The 23834-nt window shown below is 41.0% G+C and overlaps 1 protein-coding gene across 1 annotated transcript in view; it reads right to left on the bottom strand.

The window, feature by feature from the left end:
- Positions 1-23834, bottom strand: part of PRCP (prolylcarboxypeptidase) — a 29765-nt gene that overhangs the window by 4679 nt on the left and 1252 nt on the right. The window contains exons 2-8 of the mRNA XM_066341288.1: positions 8987-9127; positions 7782-7883; positions 7260-7441; positions 6411-6568; positions 5631-5803; positions 4022-4186; positions 2698-2885 (exon numbers count right to left, since the gene is read on the bottom strand). Of these exons, the coding sequence (XP_066197385.1) occupies positions 2698-2885; positions 4022-4186; positions 5631-5803; positions 6411-6568; positions 7260-7441; positions 7782-7883; positions 8987-9127 (1109 nt within the window). The remainder of the gene's footprint in view (positions 1-2697; positions 2886-4021; positions 4187-5630; positions 5804-6410; positions 6569-7259; positions 7442-7781; positions 7884-8986; positions 9128-23834) is intronic.

Below are 23834 nucleotides of genomic sequence, written 5' to 3'. Positions count from 1 at the left end.
TTTCCCAGTATAAACCAAAGAAGCAAAAGAGGAGAAAGAATAGGTCCAACATTTCTAGCAGTGGCCAGGCAAGCAGACCTCAAAAAAACACTACTGCAAAAATCAGCATGCTAGTCCTGTTTTCAATTCCTATACTTCCTTGACAGCATACATAGGGTTCTGCCTATTCCACAACACACTTTCCTTTCCTATATTCTCTTCAGTCTCCTAAGCCCTTCTGCCTTGCTCAGAAGTTTTACACAATTGTAGCAGCACTGTCTGTGCATCGCTTTTCAATGTGACCACCCTCCACAATTGTCATGCTTCCTGTTTACATTTTTCTCTAACCTTTTCTCTTCAGCCACACATTGTTCTGCCTTCTCTTCTTTTGACTCCATTCCCTTCTTTAGTGCTAACAATTCTCCCTTCTGCACAGAGCGCCAGAATCTCTTAACACAGAGCCTTCACTTTCTGCCTCTCTTGTGCCAGTGCATAACTGGATATGTGGGTGCCCTGACTTAGAAGCCTACAATTTAGATGTAATTCATTGAGACGGAGGAAAAAAACTCATTTTTAGACTGTGCACACCAAATTTCATACTGTCTGATGTAACCTGGGCTGATTTTGACTACCATAGTACACGGCTGACGAGACACTACACCTGCTACAAGGTCTTTGCCATCGCATGTATGAACAGTATTAAAATGTCACTTCCCATCACTGTGCAGCACTTCTACACAGTACACAGCATGTTCCAGTAAGAGGAGTGAAAATTGCTGGAAGGGAAAGGAGCAACAGTGTTCTGAAACCCTCAATTTCCTCAGACTGATTTTAATAAAGATGTACTGCCCAGGGCAGGCAAGTACCACCTGCCCACAGCCTAAGTAACCACTTACACACTGCATAACTCCAGGAAGATACCAGAATGGCAATGGAATTCCCTGCATTAATCCCACACAGTACAAACAACAGTGTGACTGTGTAGAGTGATGTACTGCTCACAGAGGGAGAAGCAGCAGCAGCAGTTTAAGCACCCTGGCCAAATCCCACTGTGTCTGGCTAAATCTAACCCTACAGTGGTTCTCTTTAGATGGAGTACTTTTCCCTTCCTGCACTACACTGTTGTGCAAGTTGCCTGTCACTTGAAACACAGTCCTTTTCGCCCCACAGGGAGCCACATCCCCTGGTAAACACTGGGATGTTTTTTTGTAAAGCACTCTGCAGTGTTTGAGGATAAAAGGCTCTTATATAAAATGTACAGTGTTGACAATGTATTTGTTTGAAGAGAAACATCCCAGCTTGAGATCCAAAAGCTTTGTGTGTACAGCACTACTTTAACATTCATTTGGTTGCTTTCAGGCTTTTCTCATTTCCAGCTCCTTCAGCTGGCATAAATTCTTAAACACTTATTTAGATTTGTTTGCTTGTCTATTGCTTACAAAGCAGATTTCCACTGTACAGAGCTCTGCAGCCTTGGAAATAAGCAACACTGCAGAAACTAAGTGAAACCAACAAATTTTTTTAATTAAAAAGTTTTCCAAAATAGGGTGGGATTTCTCACTCCAGAGCAGATATCCCGCTGGGACAGAAACAGCAAGAGGCAAACAAGAGGAAAGCAAAAGGCCTTTGCAGCCAAAGAGCCTGACACCGGCAGCTGTGATCCAGAAGATAATCCCCAATACAAGTGAACTTTCTACTTTTAAAATGCATACCTATCTACCACATCCAAAAGACTAATTCTGAGGTTGGCTTGTAGAAGCAGCAAGGTGTTTTATGAAAAGGCCTTGAAAAATTTTTACCCAGAACACAGAGGAATACATATCCAGGAACCTGCCACAGTGGGCAATGGGTACAGCAAGTCAGGACTCCTGAGGCCTCAACTGGTTTGTGGAACACCTCCCTCCCACATAAGAACCTGATGGATAGACAGTAGTCACCTGGATCACCCCACAGCATAAGAAAAATCACATTAACCTCCCTTTAAAGACAGCAGAGTTTAATCTTAAAAAACCAGGAAAGTGAAGGCTGAATAGAGAGCAAGCAGCATGGACTAGTTTTTTGTGGTAGACTGAAAAATTTCTTTCACTTTTTGTACACATACAAAAGTGTTTCAGACAAACTTTTGTTGTATTACCAGTATTCCTTACTAAAACAGAAACATCTTTTATTTGGAGCTTACACAAGTTTGTTGAAACTTGCCTAAATGGCACTAAGAGAAAAAGCTGTTGGCAGTAATAGAAAAACTTCCAAAGTTATTTCCCTCTCTTTTCCGTATCAAAGGGAAAAAGGAATGCCATGCCAGCCCCTTCACAAGGCTATCACTCAGAGCAATAATTTTAGTGACCAAGATTCTGTGCTACAGCTAAAACTTATTTAGACTTTGTTTTTATGTGTAAGCAACAGTGCTTTGGGTCCATAAAAATAGGAATTTACCAGCATGGGAAACCTGGATTTTCAACACAAGATAAGAAGGAATACACATAGAAAGAAGATGTTTGGCAGAATCCCAGCCCAGATTCTTCTTTTAGAGTCACACAGGCAGTAACAGAACAGTTGGCTTCTTTGGCCACTGACCATTTTACTCTCAAGAGCAACACAAAGCATGCCCATCATTTATTCAGCTAGAATGCTGGAGACAGATCCCTTAGCTACTTGGGACAGATTCTCTGCACTGGAAACCCATACTGCTGGAAGACTATCAGTTGAAACAAGGCTTACCTGAAGACAATGTTGCTGTGTGAACTGATGTTTTTTCCTCCATACATGGAAAGAATCCAAGAGAGGCGAGGCCTCACTCCCCACATGCTGTAACACTCTTCTGAAAGTGCATCAAAGTCCCACTTCTGAGGCTCAAACATGTCATGGACACCATCTGCGCATAAGGGCATCACCATCTCAGTGCAAGCCTGAAAGAAAGGGCAGGTCAATAAAGTATATTCCTAGGACAGCATCCAATAGCTGTTACTGCAGTATTTAAAAAAGAAGGCTCAAACAGCATTTGATCAGTCATTATTACCTACTACATAATTGGAAAAGACCTTGTAAGACTGAGTTCAACCATAAACCAGGAAGTGCCAAGTCCACCTCTAAACCATGTATCTAAGTGCTTAGTATCTTTCAAAAAACTCCAGGATGGTGAGTCCACCCTTTCCCTTTGTAGTCTGTTTCAGTGCTTGACATTTTTTCTAATATTCAATCTAAATCTACCATGGTACAGCTTGAGGCCATTTCTTCTCATTCTATTGCTTGTTACTAAAGAGACAGAAATCCCCATCTCCCTACAATTGCCTTTCAAGGAGCCGTATAGAGCATTAAAGTCTTTCTTCAGCCTCCTCCTTTTCTCCAGGCCAAACACCTCAGTTCCCTCAGCCACTCCTCATCAGCTTTGTGCTCCAGACCCTTCCCCAGCTCCGCTGCCCTTCTCTGGACACGCTCCAGCCCCTCAATGTCTTTCTTGCAGGGAGGGGCCCAGAACTGAGCACAGGATTTGAGGTGTGGCCTCAGCAGTGCCCAGTACAGGGGGATGGTCCCTGCCCTGGTCCTGCTGGCCACACCATGGCTGATCCAGGCCAGGATGTCATTTGTCCTCTTGGCCACCTGAATACAGGCTGGCTCCTGTTCAGCTGCTGTTTCCCAACACCCCCAGGTCCTTTTCCACCAGGCACCTTTCCAGCCACTCTGCCCCCAGCCTCTAGCCCTGCAAGGGGTTGTTGTGCTCTAAGGGCAGGACCCACCACATGGCCTCGTCAGACCTCATACAACTGATAGCTGTACACAACTTACAATTGTACATCATTTTCTGGTCAATATGAACAGCTGAAACTCAACAAGCCGCTAGATAATGAAGATACAATCCAAATCTCCTGGGAAAGCTGCTTCTCTTCCCTGCCTTGCCTTCCCCACTACAACCACACTTGGTTTGTGACTGTGTTTGTCATCAGTACATCTGGCACAAGATATTGACAGCTAAATGACAACTCTCCTCAGATCTAGATCAAAAACCCACCACTGACTAGCAATTCATAAAGATTACTGAGCATACCTGGTAGTACCAACCCATTTCACCGAGATTCTTCGTTGCAGTCTGTGACACATCTAAGCATGAGGCTTCTCCTGTATAATTGTAATATAAATTTACTGCCTGGAAAACATTCTGCAGCAACAATTTGTCAGAGAGACTGGGATCCTTCAAGAACTTGCAGACTTCCTGCAATGAAGAGAGAAGCAGTAGTCTCAATCTATAGGAACTAAATATTAATACATGACACCTGGTATTAATTTCTTTTCCAAGTACAGTCACACCACCTCCAGAAAGTGTCTATGAAATTATATACCCTGATTATACAAAAAGCAGTATCACATATGTGTAGTGCATGAGGAGCTTGAAACTTTACATTTCCCGATTAAGTTTTTTAAAAGAAACCCAACAGTGCCACCTTAATGTTTAATTCACCAAACTTTTCAACCCATTTCCCATACTTTAAAATAGATTATATTTAATAACTAGTATTTAGTACCTCTGTAATGAAAGACAGTACATACAGATATATAACAGAGAAGCTCCAGGTATAGACTGGGGTCCCTTGCAGTTTGGTATAGGTAGCTCACAACAGAGAACTGATTAAACTACATACATGCATACATATATATATATCCAGCTACTCATTAAGGTTGGAAAAGACCTCCAGTCCACATCTTCCCCCTCCTTTCTTGCCCTCAGAGTCATAATGGAGCTATTGTTTCAAAAAAGAAAGTACCTTAACAGCTTTTATACATCATATTTTACACATTAGGATTGTCCAGATGGGTAGTGGCCTATTCTGAGTTAGGTTTACACCTCAGTTAAACAGAGGAAATATGGACAGTGGTGGAGGTGAGCATGTTTCTTGGTTCTTTCAGACTGATAAAAATGCAGAAATAATTCTCAAGATGTCTATCCTGCTCTTTGCAGACAGCCAACACAGGACAGATGAATTTCCTTCTCTCCTCCATCAGGCAGCTGTACACAAGGGAAAGATTTTGTTTTTCTAATTAACTACTGCTCAAAATACTTACATCTTACCTGCCTCACCTGCCTTACACAGCCACTCAAAGTCCTGCAGGGAAATTGAGCCAGAGTCTTAAGACTAACACTCCAAGGATATAGAAATCCTGGAGAGGGCACTGTGGATAAACAGAACTGCACAAGCAAAAGCTTGCAAGTGTAAAAAGAGGTTCTGCTTTGAAAAGGGAATATGTTTGTGAAGATCCATATTTTGCCTCTCACTAGTTTTCCCACGTGAAAAAGGACATAGGCTCAAAACTTGTTCAGTTGCAAGCTCTGTCAGTTAAGTGTCACATGAGAAACTCTAATTGCACATGCTCATTGTGCAGCATTTCTGCTACTCAAGAACAGCTCTGCAGGACAGCTGAGGCTTCTCAGTCATCCCTGGCACTTTTTTCTCCTGGGCTGTTGACATAACCTATTAGACCCACACGTGGCAGTTAGGCAACTAACCAGCTCATGGACAAGATATTATCTTGGTTGTTTTTTCTCTGCATACTGCTTCTATGGAGCCAGGAAAACAAAGGAAAAAGGTGCAAGCTAGGAGAGGAGGAAAGAATTAATTAAACCAAATAGTCAATTCTACAAGATATTGGTTCTAAATTACCTTTATAGGCCAAGCTGGCAGAGGCTGCAAGAAGTCAGCTTTATAGGGATAATTCACCATAGCCAAGTTTACCCATGTTTCAGTCAGCCAACTTTTCAATTCAACAGCATCCTGAAGAGTTTTTAAGGGGCTGCACAAATGAAATGTGTTGGAAAGCCACTGCAAACCTGCATCTTTAATAAAAATAAACAGATAAAACAATATTTAGTGGATTGTACCATTAACACACACATCAGTTGTGCTGCTACTAAAAATATCTTCAGTTAGCCTAACTAATTTAGTGAAACTGTTCCACACACATACAAGCACAGCAGATCAAATTTTAGTCAGCACCTCACTACCTCTTTTCAGATGATAGTATAATCACAGAATCACTTAGGTTGGGAAGGATCCTCAAAGTCCAGCTGAGCCCCTATCACTGAATTCATAATGACTACAGTAATTTTCTTTTCCTGAATGCCTCAGTTGGCAAACAAAGCACTTTTTTACAGTAATTACTATCTCGCCTATTTTGTCAGAAGGATGATAAGCATTGAAGTTCTGATCTTAAGTCTGTTCTTATCTGACCTTAGGAATGTTTGGACCCGAATTTTGCATCCCACCAGGCCTGAAGGAAGCCCGTGATACAACAAAACAGGCATTTAAAAGTAGTGCCAGGTTCACTAGGCAGTTTTCAGCACTAGGAGCAGAGTTTCAAAAATCCCAAGACATACCCAGGTGAAAGTCATAACACACTCTTGATCATTACTGTTCTTTGAAAAAGCACTGCTGAGGTCTTACCTGTTGAGGAAAGGTGGTTAATGGCATTCCAGGAATTCCGGATGCTCTCTGAGCAGCCTGGGCCACTCTTTTTGAAATCATTGGTCACTACGCTGAAAAACGTGCCACATGGAACCAAATCACCAAACTGCCAGATTGGGGCGGAGGCTGCCAGAGCTCTGCAAATGGACACAGAAAGATCCTGAACCTTGCAAAGCGGTCTCCCATACCCTCTCCAAAGCTACTATCTAAGCAGCAGTTATAATTCAGCTTGAACACCATGCTCTAGGTGAACTAACCATAATGCTGCAAAACTATTCCACAGGTCTGCATGCCTAAGGCTGCTGGAGGATGTAAGTCTTGGACATTGGTGCAACAATATCAGCAAATACGAGAGGTGGAAATTCAGAATTTGTTTTCTTTATTGTTTTTCATTCTTATCTATCAATTGGGTCTTTCTCACTAAGCACTGTGTGAACTTAAAAGAAAAGAGGCCCAGTCCATGAAAATAAACTCTCTGGCTTGTTTCCAAGAGGGTAACTATGGTATTGAAGAGATTAAAGACCTGCCTAAAATCATGAGGAAGTCTGGAGACCTTGAAAAAAATTAGGTGCCAAGTCAGTGTTCATGTGTTGTTTTCACAAATCCAACAGAAAACTCTGACAAAATACACCATCCAGTACCTGCTGACCTAAAGCTGCCTTTGTTAGGCAAACAGTGTCTGTTCCCAAATTCAAAGTAATTTGATTCCCTCTCTCAGTACTGAAAAATTCAAGCCAGCTTGAATCATGGTACTTCTCCCAGAGCAGTAATATTTGTAGCACAGAAGTAACAAATGCCTGCTCTGTTCAAGCAGAAGGAGCAACTCACCCAACCACCACATGGGGATATTTCATCCTAAACCAGGCTGCAAGCATTCCTCCATAAGACCCTCCAATGGCTATGACTGGACTGTGCTGGGCTCCTGCAATCGTTGCCTTTAGGTACTCAACAAGTACTGCAAAGTCTGCCAGAGCTTGTTCTGATGTCAGGTAATTGAGATGCTTGGAATCCTGAGAGAAAGAAGGCAGGTTATGGACAGCATGAGTGATTCCCAGTAGCAGCCTTCCTATTCCCCACAGCAGCTAGAGATAAAATCAGGTCTACAGATAAAACCACAGGTCTAAATCTGTGCCTGAGAAGAAATGAAATATTCTTTGCAGGTGTCTCTCAAAGCACTAAAAAAAAAAAAAAAAAACCTCTAGGTTTGGGTTTTTTTCACTCCAGAATTGATAGTTATAAAAAAGTTACATCTTACTCAAGTTAACACTCATTGCCCTGGCAAGAATTAAAATACGCAGAATTATGTTTGTATGGAATACATTTATTAGAAAGACAAAAAATGACACTTACACTGAAAGACTCATTCCCAAAAGGCAAAGATTCTCCATAATATCTATGTTCAGCAAAAACCAACATAGCATTAAGTTCTTCAGCCACATCCCACATAAAACCCTGGTTGGATGAAAACAGACGTTGAAAATAATTGATTCATCTTGTTTAAAAGTCTCTAGTTTCAGTCTAGTGTATTTCAATTCTTTGATTAGAAAGATATCACTATCAAAATGCCACTAGAAAGACAGTGCAATTTGGTTTTCAGGTATCAGTTAAGTAAGAAAACAAACAAAACATTTATCAGCCTACAGAAGGGGATATATACAAAGACAGTATGTACATTTCAATGCTGTGAAATATTAAGTATCCTTGTTTTGTGACTACACAGGCAATTCTAACAGAACTCCTATGGCAGGAATTTAATCCAGAGGAAATAAAGTCTACAGGAGAAAAGCATTTGTCCTCGGACTACACTACAGAAAACACAACACTTGTTTGGCAATAAGCAATAATTTAGAGCATTGCAATACAGTTATTTTCAACTAATAGATAAGTACAACTTGTTATTACTTGTTGATAACAGTTTGTTACCATCAGCTAGGAGAAGAAGCAGATAGATCATTTGCTGGCATCACAAAGCACGCAAGCAGTCCTCAGTGGCTTTGAGCTCAGCACGTGCCACCTCCTGTCATGTTACTGGATTTTGTATAGAAATGGCTGAAAAAAACCCACACACTCCATGCTGCATTTGTACCAGTCAGGGAAGCAAAAACTTCCACAGGTACTGCAGAGAACAAGAATTATCTGGCTTTGATTTCCAGCTCCCTTCATATTTTTATTAATAGAGAAACAAAAATCCAAACATGAAAACCTTCCATTGTACTTGGAAGTATCTAAAGTACTAGGATAAGTTTAATTTGGTCCAAAATTCTGAATTGTTAGTTCAGGGCAACTATGGTGTTTCCTCTTCAAATTTTCTTCACTGCCCCAGGAATTTAATAAAAGTGTATCCCTTTGGTTTGTCTGGACTTCAAATAGGACTCTGAACCCCCTTAAACTTTTTCTGTGCTTTTGTTAAGCTTCCTCTTTCTCCTATAACAATCACAGCCATCATTACAAACTTATCTTTCAATGACCTTCTGTGACTGCCTTCTTGCTCCTCCTCACTTTTTCAGTGTGCCATTGCTGCAGGTAGGGCTGTAATCCCACTATTTCCCACTTACTGTGTTGTTGCAGAACCACTCGATGTCTCCTTCGTTGCCTGTATAGAACAGTATTGGCCCATTGTCCTTCTTCCAGTGCTGATCTGCTACCAGGTACCGCTGCTGGAACGTACGGTTTTCATCAAATCCAAAGTGATCAATCTGTAAAAACAGGCATCAGCAACATGCTCAGAGAGCTAGAACTGATCCTGGAGCCCACTGGGAGTGCTGACTCCTCTAACTGGGAATTAAAATTAAGAAAAGATATGTTTATATTCCGAATTCACCAAATTATTTCCGCTTTGTGAAAAAAAATTGTCAAAATTACGTATCTTGTATATACTGAGGGAGAGATGCTATTTTCAGCCATTAAGAAAAAATATTCATGCCCTTTTTATAACATCCTACTTAACACTAGATATTCTAAATATATTTAGGAAGTCTGCTGAGAGGTCACAAAGTACCTCATGCAGTAAAACTGTATCAATAAGTAAAAAGAGTCATCACAGGATGTTCTGAGTCTCAGGAAAACCTTACTATCCTAATTCTTAAAAAAAAACAAATCTGAAAAAAACAGCAAGCTAAACAAAAAAGAACTCCAAAACAAAAATCACACCTCTTCTTTCTCTCCTCCTTCTGGCATAAGAATTAAATTTAAACATATTCTTGTTAGAAAGTATGTTTCTATCACTTAGCACTGCTCTACAAATATTGCCAGCCTATATACATCATACCCCTTAATTCCTTCATCAGAAATTCAATTTCTCTGGTCATTTTTCCAGCTTTCAGTCACACTGTTTTGTATTCACCACTCACCTTGACCTTCCCCTAGAATTCATCCACACTGAAAAGTTTATCCATTGCTTTTACAAGTAACTCCCTGCATAGGCATAATCTTTTCTGGAATACCCATCCGGGCTTTTACTATAAAATATAGAATAAACCAAACCAAACCACAAAATTACTCCAGACCTATCCTACTTAACTATCATGTATCCACTGTTCTTCACTACTTTCATTCATCAGCTGAAGATGACCTGTAGCTTCCCAATTTTGACTTTCATCAGCGCATCAATCCACCTTTTCCTGTCATAGTTCCCGCCGGTGGTAACAGCCTGACATCTGCTGGCTTGAGCATCTCTGCTCACCCATCCATCTGCCTTCAACACCCAAACACTGCCACACCTCTGAGATGCTATAGGAAACAAACTTGCACATTCCCTATTTCGGGAACACCTGCAAGTTAAAGTTGAAAAGCAGCAGATCACACCCAAATCCAAGCACTTGCTGTTATCACAGTAACTCAGAAAAGTCTAACGCTTGACCTGCAGGATCCAGCTACTCCACACCAGGTATTTATATTTGCTTTGGGTCCAAGAGAGCACAGGAACTTATTTCAGATGTACAGTCTGCTGCAACATGTCTTTTTTTGACTCCCTCAAAGGTTACTCACTCTTAAACTCAAGCAGGAGGAGGTGTGTGCTGCAGCTCACTGCTACAACAGCAGGAGCAGATGCAGGTCTGGGCATGGTGTGGACAGGCATGAGAGACAAAGTCTTTGCCTTCAATAAGTAACTTCGGTGGCTGAAGCTTACAGACCCAAATAAATCTATTTTATGTACTTTCACAGATTTCCTCAGAGAGGCCATTTGCTCCTCACTCATAAGAATATGGTGATGCTATCAAGTGTGCATTTAAGGGCTCCTTCACTAAACTTCAGTACTGACAACACACACTGGGCTTGTTTCACACTGACAACTCACCTGCACAGTCACTAATTTCAGTTTCACATATTAAGAGTGATTAAATGTAGAAAGGCAGAACAACCTCAGCAACTGAAAAGGTCTTTGGTCATAAGACCTTGGGACAATTAAAAAGAACAATCAGTTAAGACACATCTAAAAAGTCACCCTATGATTTCATAAACTCTAACACTATCAGAAAGTACAACTAACACATCTTTTGTTCCACGTCTGTTTGTAAACGGGGGAAATTCTTTTTCTATTTACAATTTCTTGTTAGCCTGCTTGCCAGAGATAGGAAAACAGGCCCATGTATCCTGTTTGCCTTTTATGGAATCATCTAAAATTAAATATTTAGATTTAGAATTTGATTCTGCATCCTTCCTGCTTGAAGCCAAAGTGCCAGCTAGATGACTACAGCCCAAAAACTTTTCAACTTTCCTAACTACAAAGATACATGCAAGTGCAGACAGATTAACACACAACAGACAAAAAAAGAGTGCAGAGGGAAAACTAAAGCAAAAAAAGAAACAAAAAACCAAGCAAACAAACAAAAAACAAAGAGAAGATTTCTGATACCAGGCTGAGCTTATCCAATGGGATATTGTGAAGAACAGATTCTAATTCACATCTTACTATTCCTTTTTCACAGGAGCTAGAAAATCAGGAGAACGATACTCCAACATATTTTCCCAAAATATGGCTAGTTTTCTTTAGAGATATGATTTACTGCAGTTCTCCTCTGATGTGATCTGCAAGTTTACTTCCCCAAAACCAGCCACAAAATCACAACGCTTTAGTCAGTCTGTCTTTCAAAACCAAGAGGGAGAAAAATAGAGGAATTCAAGTTCTCTTTTGGTGGTTTTAGTAACCATGTTGATCAAAGAGTCGTGATCCTCTGTCTTGACTCTGACACGCTGTACACTCCCTCACTGCCATCAGCCATGTTATTCTTTCCTATTCCTCCTTCAGTCTGTAGAAATTTGATGCTCCCACAACAGCTAAACTGCCTCTGTTCATCATATTTATGGCACATCCAACCGTGGACATGTGTAAGATCCCAGGCAGAACAAACACAAATCCAGACTTCTGCAAGAAAAAAAAAAAAAATCCCAAGTAGCCATTACTCAGCTGAAGAGTAGAAACTCCTTGAGTTCTAGATTCTAAATCCAGAATATCAAAACACGGTGTGGAAGTATCCCAAGGAGTATCTTCTCACAAGTGTAAAAACTGCATTAAAATGTGTCAAGCCAGAGGGAAGAAGCCCAAGAATCACTATAAAATTGTGGGGTGAAAGGTTTGGACAAGCAGGGAAAGCTGCAGTTCAGGAACAGCAGATGGAGCTGTTGGGTAGCCAAATTGTGCAGCAGGAGCGCAGAGCTGTGCACAGGAGCTGCTGGGTCTCATTCAAACAATTTATTTCACCATTCCTTATAGAACACGCCTGCAAACAGATAATAAGCCCCATCAACTGTGTGAAGCCTACTGTAGTACTCAAATAAACAAGATATTTTTAAAGCTGTTTTTAAGCAGATGTCATTAAAAAGTTGAACCAAAAAGGGGTTTTTTTCTGCACTCTTAGGCAAAAGGAGTAAGATAAAAGCAGTGACTTTTACAAACAGACCACAACAGCAAAAAGAAAAAAAAAATCTGTTCAGTACACATTTAAAATACCTTAACTGCTGATTAAAACAATGGTAATGGTATACTAGCAAATATGTGGTTTTTCTAATTAAAATTTTCATAATTATAACTGTGTCTAGGATGTCAGCAGTAAGCACAAGGTCCTGAGCAATCCTAAACAAATTTGAAATTGGCCCTGCTTTGTGTGGAAGGTTCAAAGAGATGATGGCAAAGTTTGCTTCTAAAACTAAACCATTCTAGAATTAATGCAAACCACTTACTCAGCCCAAAGTTCTCTAAGCTTCTCTAAACAGGACTATACGGCAAGTTTGGTAAAAAAAAACCACACTCGTCATCAGCAATGCAACAGAAACATTTTAGAGATGAAAGTATGATCTACTGACACAAGAACAGTCATTCTGATACCAATAAAAGGAAGGACAAAAATAGAAAAAGCAGCACTGAAACCCCGAAGTTATGAATAAGTCTTTAAGACAAACTCTTGTCAGCTGAGGCAGGCAGGATAGCAAAGTCAACACCTAAATTTCAGTTCCACATACAAAAACCTTTGTGAACACTGCTCCACTAAGAAAGTCTGATATTTTCCTGCAACACCTTTGAGTCCAAAGACTCGCAAAGCATTTGGGGAAAATAAAACCAAACGCACAGCAGATGGCTTGCGAGGCAGGCAGCTCTGATGGAAGAGCTGGTGGGAACTGCACTCCCTGAGCTGGATGACAAACATCAGTGGGCAGCACAAGGCATTGAGCCCACGAGGTTGATGAGAGCACCAAGTCAGCAGCTTTGAGCCTTCAGCTCAGAGAAACTTTCTACAGAGAAATGCAGGTGATCAGCTCAGGGTGAGGCACCTTTCCCGGCCTGGTTTACTGAACAAACTCACACTGGGAGGAGTGTGAGTTTGCCAAACCCCGCCTTGGTACCTTCTGTTTGAACTATACAGCACTTTTCTCTATTTTTACCTCAGAAGTGCACATGGACCATATGCTTTCATTGAGCTCTCAAAGACTACTTATCTCAAGGTGGGGCATTTTTGTAATGTGCTTTTTTGCTATTTTAAGTCCATTTAAAACAAAACAAACCACTCTGCTACACATCTCCCCCAGAGTGGAGATAAAAAAGCAAAACAGATGTTATTGTTCAGATGTAAGTCTGCTTAATGCACTTTTCTAGAAGTATTCGGGAACTCAGGCAAGGAGTAGGGTACAAAGACAAACCAGGACATGCGGGCTAAAACACACTTCCTTCTCAGCAGCACCTCAAGGTCATCAGTGACTACAGAGACAGGGCAGCAAAGCCAAGCCTTTACCAAAAAAGACTATAATTCGCAGGGCAGTTTTTAACTGAAAGCATCTAACACCCTTTGAGGTGGTAAATCAGCACCTGATGGTTTTATGCTTTTGAGTTTCTGGCAAGGTAGCGAGTGTCTGAAAGCCTTTCTGTGATGCCTTGAATTTCAATCCTGTGTGATAGCTTTATTTTCCCAAACTGATATTCCATGTGAAATCAAGCCAGCTGTTTTACTGGTGAGAAGCCAGGGGATTTTAAGTCATGCTTTACTCTCCAAATGTCCACGGAGTTGTTTTGAGGGCTCATCCTGTCTGAATTATTTCCTGAGGACAGGAAGATACAGGATAGCCTGAGGATATCCTCCTGTGTGAAAGGCAATGTGGACCTTAGCTTCCTTGGGATTTCACTGATGTGCTTCTATTCCTGCTTTTACTCCTGATGGGCTGCGGGGGATTCCAGTCAGCTGGCCCTGTTAGTTTTGTTTCCTCTTAAAACCTTTGCTTCCTCTATTTAAATTTGGAGTTCATGAGGGCAGGGACTTTCTTGTCATGTCTTTATAACAAAGGAGGAGAGGTGGGGGGCAGATTTTGCTGAGCCTGCCAGGACTGAAGTTTTAACCCACCAGTACCTACTAAGATTCTCTGACTGTCCCTGCTCAGTGCAAGAAAGGGAGGGGGAAAAAAGACAAGAAATCAAGCTTAGCTTTGTTTCATCTTTTTAATATTAAGTGCAAGGAATGAGGTGTTTCCTTGCTTTCAAGGCTGATGGTTATGCAAGGAACAGCAGAGACTGAAGATTTGCACCCCTCTGTTGAAATGCACAATCATTTGGTGCTCTGTGGAAGAGGAGGCAGATGCAAACTTCACCTTTTTGCATCAGGCTGTGTAATCCACTAAGTGGAAAGTCTTAGATGCAAATAATATCAGAAATTTAAAAGAGACAGGACCATAGATTAGAATAATGGAATTACTTAGGCTGGAAAGACACCCTTAAGACTGAGTCCAACCATTAAGCCAGCACTGACAAGCCCACCCTTAAAACACATCCACACACCTTTTTGAACATGTTCAGAAATAGCAATTCCACCAGTTCCCTGGGCATGCTGCTGCAGCACCTGACAAGCCTTTCAGTGAAGATTTCCTACTAACCTAAACCTCCTCTGTCACAACCTTTTCCTCATTCTATTGCTTGTTTACTTAAGAGACAAAAATCCCACCTCCCTACAATCTCATTTCACGAAGTTGTGGAGAACATTAGGGTCTCTCCTCAGCCTCCCTCTTGCCAGACCAAACACCTCAGTTCCCTCAGCCACTCCTCATCAGCTCTGTGCCCCAGACCCTTCCCCAGCTCTGTTGCCCTTCTCTGGACACGCTCCAGCCCCTCAATGTCTTTCTTGCAGGGAGGGGCCCAGAACTGAGCTCAGGATTTGAGGTGTGGCCTCAGCAGTGCCCAGTACAGGGGGTCTGTCCCTGCCCTGGTCCTGCTGGCCATGGCTGATCCAGGCCAGGATGTCATTTGCCTTCTTGGCCACCTGAGCACAGGCTGGCTCCTGTTCAGCTGCTGTTGACCAGCACTCCCAGGTCCTTTTACCCTGGGCACCTTTCCAGCCATTCTTCCCCAGGCCGGTAGTACTGCCTGGGCTTGTTGTGACTCAAGAGCAGGACTGAGCACTTTGCCTTGTTGAACCTTGTACAACTGGCCTCAGCCAGTGGATTCAGCCTTGTCCAGATCCCTCTGCTGAGCCTTCCCACTCTCCAGAAGACTAGCAGCTGGATTTAACCCCACTCACCACTACACTCTGGGCTTAGCCATCCAGCCAGTTTTCCACCTAGTAGAGTATGCTCATCCATGCCAAGACTGACTCTGTCATTGTCATTTTCCACAAGCTCTATAATTCAGAGGTTTTGTTCACCAGAGTTTTTATATGTAAATCTATCCCGCTTACCAAACCATACAGATAACAATATACATGTTTTTTGACTTTTTATTGTTTCTGATTTCTATTCAACTATTGAGATGGTCTAGGGCAACTGTTACCAGTAATGAGCTTCCAGCCAAATACGCCCCCAGAGTAAATGCAGGCTTAGGATCCTTGTAATAGAAGGAATCTGTCATTGCAACTGTGTCCTTGAGAATACACTGGCCTTTGACAATGCACATGGGTTAATGATAAACCTGGCAGTGTTCCATTACAGATGGACTTGATCACCTTAAAGGTCTTCTCCAGCCTAAATGTGTCTATGATTCTCCACTTTATGCATCTTTCTGAAGTTTCTCTTATCCTGCAGAAATCACAGCACCTGCTTTTGCAATGCTGTTTAACTCACTCTGATTTTTAGCCTTGATTTATCTCACCAGTGATTAAAAGAGACAAATAAGGAAAACTTCAGACAGGAACTCTACACCTCTGCCCTGAGTCACAGAGTTTGGACAGGCACCTACTTGAAAAGACCAAAGAAAATTTCAACAGCTACAGGATATGCTGTAGGAAAGCACCAGGGTACTCAGGTCAGCCCTTGTTAGAAACACACAGTACATGATGAAAGGTTATTTTTATGTCGGAAGCCCAACCAGCTAATGAGAACACAAACAAATTGATTTCAACTTCCACAAACCATTAATAGTTTTGTGCTGCAACCTCCACATTCTGCTTACCACGTAAAAATGAAGTCCATAAACACATTTAGGCTTTATTTACTTTGGTGTAAAATCCTCCAGCAAACACAGGGAATATGCTATTCTCTGTTAAAACTCCTCCATTTGGAAAGAAGAAGTATCACAGGCAGTCTCAGCATTTTCTGCCCCAGCCTTGAGAGCCACAGAGTTCCAGTACCAGGGGGAGAATGGGTGACCACGGCAGAAATCTCTTCAATCAGCTTTACTACTGTCACTCCTTAACCAGTCTCCATTCCCCTGCCACCTGGTTCTTTTCAGAGCAATGAAGAGGCTTGTGCTGCTCAGACTCCACCAGCTACATAATTCTGCAACAAACTACTACGGCAGTGAACACTCCAAATGTTCACATCATGGATGCTTCCATTCAAGGTATTATTTTCTTGGTGAAATTCTTACACAGGACAAGGGACAGGGCAAGGCACGGGAAACAACTAGCTCAGAGCCCTACTTCACAAGGTGTGATTTCACAAGGCTGAAAAAAGCACCAAGATGCACTACACCAGCAAGTTACCCTTGTGCAAGGTCTCTCAGACCCCTAACAGGCAAAGGCCACTAATTTTTTCCATGTGCTTTCCAGATTGAATTACAAATCCATCACATTCAGAGGATTAACTTCAGAGGAGAGGAAAAAAATGGGATGTGAAATGTCAATATGTCGCAGATTAAGCAGCATAAAAGCATTCCAGGTTTTTTTAGAAGTGACCTAAAGTTCTGTGTAGGACTAACCGTCTAAGCAAAAGAATTTGCAAAGTTTCATCTTCTCTGGTGAACACTGTTTTCATATGAAATACTTACTCTTTTATTTTTATTTTTTTTTTAACAGAGACATAAGTAATTTCAGATCCAAGATATTTTTTAGTCAAAATAAATACTTAAACCAGCTCCACCCCCACTCCAAAAAGGTCTAGAACTGTCTACTTTGCTTAATATTTTTTAAAAGGTTTAATTCAGGTTTGTTTCATTTCCCAGGTTTTCAGAACTATAAATAAATTTGCTTTATTATTGTTCCAGCCTAAGTTCAACCACTATTACTGTATTTTATTTTCTATTGCTAATCCTACAACAGAGAATCCAAGGAAACAAAAATGAACAACAACAACAAGGAAAATTGTCTTGTCATCTATCCAGATAATCTAATTAGGTAGAGTACACATTAAATGCCAAAAGCTCAGTGCAGGGATGACAGTTTATCAGTAATAGAAGGATAAGCATTTTACATGTGCCACTGGGGATCATGCATTTCGTAGCCACCAATTCTGACGAATATTGAGGTGGGGGGAAAGAAAATTCAGAAAACAAAGCCGGAAAGCAGCAATTACTTCTCCAACTCTGATGCAATAGCAAAAATACCACATAGCAACTGCTACTTTGGCAAGCTTGCAACACCAAGGATCAACTTCTGCTTGCAGGTAGACAGGATGATGGGGAAACCAGCAGCATTCAGGGAAATATCATCTGCAGCTCCCTGCACCACCAAGCGTGTCCACATCGGTAATCAGAGGAAAAGGACATCCCACAGTACCATGGCTCCATGGTATCTCATGCAGGTATGTTTTCACTGAGCCAACTTCTCTTCAGCAAAGAGACACAAATCTCAAATTTTACTCCACAAGCACCTTTTCCAGCTAATCTTCACATAATGACTTTGCCTTCAAGGCTGACACAAGAGTGAACTTGAACACAAGCTCTGTATCTTGGCTGCAAGCATGAATAATGGAAAAAGCTCTTACATCAACTTAAAGCTAGAAGCAACAGTCCACAAGGATCAGAAGTTTTGTTCTTTGTGCACTGTGTGCGTTTGGAGAACAACAAACACACACAGCACACCTGACAGCAGCAAACATCTGAACATACTACATGCATGCTGGAACTGAACTAAAGCACAGGAGACAGCAATTAGAAATTTAAAATAAAGAAAATTAGCCTATTATACCACAGGCAGCGGGTATCTACTGACTGTGCTTAAAAGAAACATAATTCCCATTCTTCTGTCTATGCTTAATTCTCTGAACTGACACGCCTGGAAAACAAAGAAATTAACCATTTTACAAGTATTAATAAGATGGCCCAGAACAGCCTGGTTTACCCTACTATATTTCTTAGAAGCTTCACTGCTTTAGATACAAAATCCAAATATTACTTGACAAAATGCTACAAATTATCTGCATGATCTACAACAACTTATGCTGATAGCTGGTCTCGATCTCCTCAAAGTCAAATGAAGAAAGAGATACAGAACTCCTTAGCATAAAATTTTCTTTTTAACTTCATTATTCCCACCCAGTCCCCACCAAAAAAAAAAAAAAAAAAAAAAAAAAAAAGGGGAAAAAAACCCTTGCAACAACAAAATCCAAAACCAACCAGCTCTAAGACTTTGCTTCAGCTTGTACAATCTCATGGTACAAGCCAAATTCAGTGAAGTTAACAAGAGTTCTCATGCACATCTGGCTTGTAAACAGCTTGCTACTTCAGCCATATGCAGTTCTGCTTATTGTTTTGTTCTTTAGACTTTCTTTAATCTAGACAGTCTATCAAAAATCTTTCAGTGGCCTATTACAGTGTTTAACAATTAAGGCTAGTGAGATATGAAATGCTCACTTTCAGTGAGGGAGTAGTGATCATTGATGTGTTTTGAGTCACTAGTATTAACTGCTCACTCGGAGGAAGAGGCTGCAAGTTGTGAGGAAATTGTTTCCTGCTTAATTTGAGAAGCTGATGTCTGCACTGTGACCCCACAGATAAGTAGTGCATAAAAATAAAAATTCACTGACAAGCTTTAACAAGTACTTCCCTGTTTTCCTGTTCACTGAATAAGAGCTATTGTTCCTGCTTGCAGACCTGGTTTATAGCTTACCGTTCCCATTTTAAATCATGCTATGAAATCACAGAATAAGGGCTGCCAAGTACTCCTGTACTACTTGATGAGTAAAACACATATTCCAAGCAATTCACCTCAGAGACAAACATCAGCATCACTTCTTCTCTAAACACCGGCATAACTTTTAATTGGTACCAAGGGGCTCTGTAAAAAGCACTTTGTTTTTTCCTTCACCAGAAGCCAAAAGTGCTATTGTATTATGGTGCCAGGCATGAAAAACAAACCCACCTTAACCATTCCCGACAGCTGTTACTATTCTGAGACACCAACCTGAGTCACAATAAGACGCTAATCACAATTAAAAATGATAACCTCAACCCATCTCAATGTCTTCCTAAGCAAGTTTTAAACCTGTGATTGAAAACTCCTTCATTAGATTTAAAAAATCTAATTCAATGCCATTCTAATTTGCACATTTTCAATCAGGGCTTTTATTTTCTGTACTTCAGAATTTCAGTCTGTAATAAAAATAGGGTACTAAAGACTCCTGATAAAGCCAGAAAGGATCAAACTGCATTACTTTTTTAAACTTCATCACTTTGACGCTTCAACATATCTTTCTTTTATGTACACACAATATGAAATGTGGATGTATTTCAGAGCACAAAGACTTGTATGTGAATTTATTAAGATACTGACATAAATGTTAAACCCAGGAAGTTATGAAACATAATCAGAATCCTTCTTTTGGAAGGGGTGACACAACTGACATGTCATTAGTTCCAAAGACAATCTGGTTGAAGGACCAGGTTCAGTAAGTTGCTGAGCAAAAATTAATTTGTACTTGTTACATTGGTTCTTGGGCAAATTCATAGCAGTTCACAAACTGTGACTGAGGTGAAAGGTTCACCAGCAGAGTCTCACACAACCATCAAGCATCAAATTGATAACCACATCCACTCTCCTTTCTAAAATGAGTTTATCCCTGAGAAGCCTTCAAATATCAGGAATTTCAAGTCATCATGCTCTCAGCAGTACTGGACATAAAGCACCACAAGTCCTCAGGCTGTGGATTTTGCAACACTAGTATGTGTGCTGAAGGCAGGGGTACAAAGGTACAAGACAAGGCTCCCCAAATGTTAGAAATTATTGACTCCAGATCCTCCTCAGTATGCTGTAAGATTATTTCTACTTGGGTAAAGAGAACTAGATGGGTCTTGGATGCCTCACCAAGTCATTCCAGTGAATTGTGGTCACAGACACAGCTGCTTACAAAGAAACTATGCCAACACTGGTGATCCTGATACAGCTCTATACATTCTACACATCATTCTCTGTAAAGTTCCATTTTGGATGGATTACTTTAACACACAAATCGCAACCAACTGCTTAGCAGGCAAACAAATTACCACAGACTTACAAAAGTCAAATTAGTACATCAGAAAAGCTATAAAGGAGATCATCATCCCCTAAAGAGACAAAATTTGTTAAAGATGTGGCTGATGGGAAAGTTTCTCCTCCAAGAGCCATCTCCTCTTCTAGGTCTGCATGACCTGCCCTTTTTACTGGGGTAATTTCACTCATACATAGGAGGAGTAGAGGGCTGAAAGACATCAGTTAATTTTGAAGGGTGAGAAAAAGAAAAAAAAAAAATCACACCTCTAAGACAAAATAATAAAAATTATTAAATATATATACAAGTCAGCAAACAAGCTAAGATGCTAGTTGTAGAGAATCCGCAGATGTCTGGGACAAGGAACTCTGCTGACCTGAGATATTCTAGAAACGTGGTTTTATTGCAAGGGTCGTGGGTAAAAGGGCCTTGCCTTCAGCCACCAGCCTCGGCTGAAGGGAAGTCCCAAAGAGAGAGGGAGAAAGAGCAGCAGGGTGAGAGCTCAGAGAGAAGGGAGCGAGAGAGCAAGGTGGCAGGGGGAAGAGCGCAGGAGGAAAAGAGCAGGGGTAAGATAGCAGGGAAAAAAGAGAGGAGGAAGAGGTAAGAGCAGGAGAAGTAAGAGGTAAGAGCTAAGAGAACATGGTCCTGGTTACAATACTTTATATCTCCTTTTGTGATGAATATGCTAATTTACAGTGACCAACAAATACAAGACACAAAATCCTACAGAATTTACATACAGCCTATAAAAACTACTACATTACCATCCTGTGTTATATTTTAAACTCTAAAACCTACTCTAGATTTTTCTGTTTTGCTACATTGACCTTTGGATCTCTTAGCCAGCAGAAAGGTATTGTTCAATCAGAAGAGATTCTCCTTCAGCTAGCTAGGCCATTGTTTTCAGGTTATATAGTAACTAAGACTCAGTATCCTACAACTCAAAGTAAGCTTTTATTTCTATTTCGATTATAGGTTTCATATTTTCAGAATCTTTTGTTAAGCAATCATATTTATAATGTTTCCCTGATTGATCTTCCCCAACACTAGTCACACTGACACAGGCACTGCTTGACTGATTTCTCAATATTCTGGAGTTTAGCCCCATCATCACAGATGTCTGACACTTAAAGGGGTAAACAGGAGGAAGTTTAACGCAAATCAGCATTGAGCTTAACTCTGATCCTGTTATTTCTCCATTTTTATAAAAACAGACTTAAATGTCACTGATTCAGTGACATTTAAAAGCTGACACTAAACCCTCAAACAATGTTACATGTCTATAGACTGTCAACTGTCATGCCCAGAGATTCTAATGTGCAGCAGTAATAAATTATTCACAGTGATCAAGAAGTAACTTTTTAGACAACAAATCATGCAAGGAATCTATTTACACTTTTGAAGTTTTCTTCTGTAGAACTATTAAATATTTAAAGACTCTATTTAAAGATATTTTAAATATTAACAGGTATTAAACGGTTTCCTTTGTGATATTTTCCCATACTATAAAGTATTTTTTTATACTGAATGCTTCTAGATAAATTATTTCAACTTGCGATGAAAACCACCAAAGAGAAAAACAAGAATCCAAACAGGAACCTTAGCTAAGAAGGAAGACTTGGCAGCAAGGAACACAAGCATAATTCATGCCATAAGAAATATAATATAAGTAATTAAACTTCAACAATCCTGAGAGGTGGCAAAGTATCATCGCCCCTTATTTAACACGTTAATCATAGCTGTCATATTGTGCTGCAGAATAATAATGCAATTACAGATTCCCAGACAACAGCACTGAGTGTATGTTTTGTCAGGGCTGAATGCTATCAGTTCTACACAGTGTTGCTGACAGTGTGTCCTATGCTCTCTGTGATTAGACCTTAGTGCTGCCCCTGTATCTTTCGAGTGCCAGGCGGCAGAATTCAAATCTTTGACAAACACACCTTTCACACTCTGTTCAACGCTATTAGTAAGTCTACGGACAAGGAAAGCAAGCATTTCCAGGCCTGTCAATGGGCTCCCTCTTTCCTGCAGCAGCCACTCTCAAGCAAACATGAATTTGCTTTGAAGCATGAGAGGAAGAGACAGAAGGGTGAACAAGATGTGGCACCAATACTTTCAATAGCTTGTTACTGTGACTCTTCCCTCAGTACCTATGCACATCCCCAAATCCACAGATCTCAACTACATCCCAGCTCTGCTGCTTTGCTGGCAGCTGGATGGCACCCGGGCTGTCTGTGCCAGAGCTGAGAAAAGCCAGGTGACACCACAGCCCGGGGGGGAGATGAGGACAGACGTGTAACAGGTGGTGACAAAGGGTGGGTCAGACCGCAGCACAGAATTAGTATCACTGATACTATGATAACAATGTGCGACAGCCAGTGTGCCACAACAATTGGCGTTAATTACAGCACTGCTGCAGGAGTGATATCCTGGCCAACGCTGGCCACACACTGCAGAAGGTATCTGCAGTATGCTCACAGGCTCCAGGGCTGTTAGAGGAGTTAATGCAAGGACACAAATCTCTAATCATTACCCCAGTGAACATTAGGCAGAGATGTTTTCAAGGCACAGAAATTCCAAGATTTACGCAGGGAGATCTCTGGAACAGATACACTGCCAAACCAGAAACACTGTCTGTGGCAGACTGTAATCTCAGTGGATTTCTCACTAAAATCCTTCCCCATCTCTCACCTCAAATGCCAGGGACCTTGACCCTAAAATTATTCCACAGCTATTCAGGATAATCTTACACGGGTTATCTGTTTTCCTTATGTTTATTGTCTCTCTCTCCCATTTGCTCACTCCATCATAACTTCACCTTGTACAAAGCTGAAACAGGAGCTATTCAATCCATATAGCACCCAAGATATCCAGCCACACGACGCACCAAGAGACATTTAGATGAGAGATTAACAAAAAAATATTATTCACTGACAGTTATTGAGCATTGGAACAGGCTTCTCAGAGAAGTGGTAGAATCAACAACCCTGGAGGTGTAGACGTGACACTTGGGGACACTGTTTTTAGTGGTGCATTTGGCAGTACTGGGTTAATGGATGATCTGAAAGATCCTTTCCAACGTAAACGATTCTAAATGAAACACCTTCTCCTTCCCACCACTCCCTGTGTAGACCCGGGCATGAAATTCGGATGTACGACTCTAAACAAACCAAGGGAGTACTAGAAAAAATGCTCTCCTCCCTTACTGTGCCTCTCAGTAAAAAGAGCCATTGTGTCCCCTGCAAAGCCCAGGTACAGAACAGGGGACGATGCAGACACTCCTCGAAACACCAGAGGAACTGCTGA

This window comes from Sylvia atricapilla, chromosome 2, assembly GCF_009819655.1.
Source record: "Sylvia atricapilla isolate bSylAtr1 chromosome 2, bSylAtr1.pri, whole genome shotgun sequence".
In the NCBI taxonomy this organism is placed as follows: domain Eukaryota; kingdom Metazoa; phylum Chordata; class Aves; order Passeriformes; family Sylviidae; genus Sylvia; species Sylvia atricapilla.
Note: the sequence above shows the minus strand (reverse complement) of the source record. Positions and strands in the feature narration are given on the sequence as shown.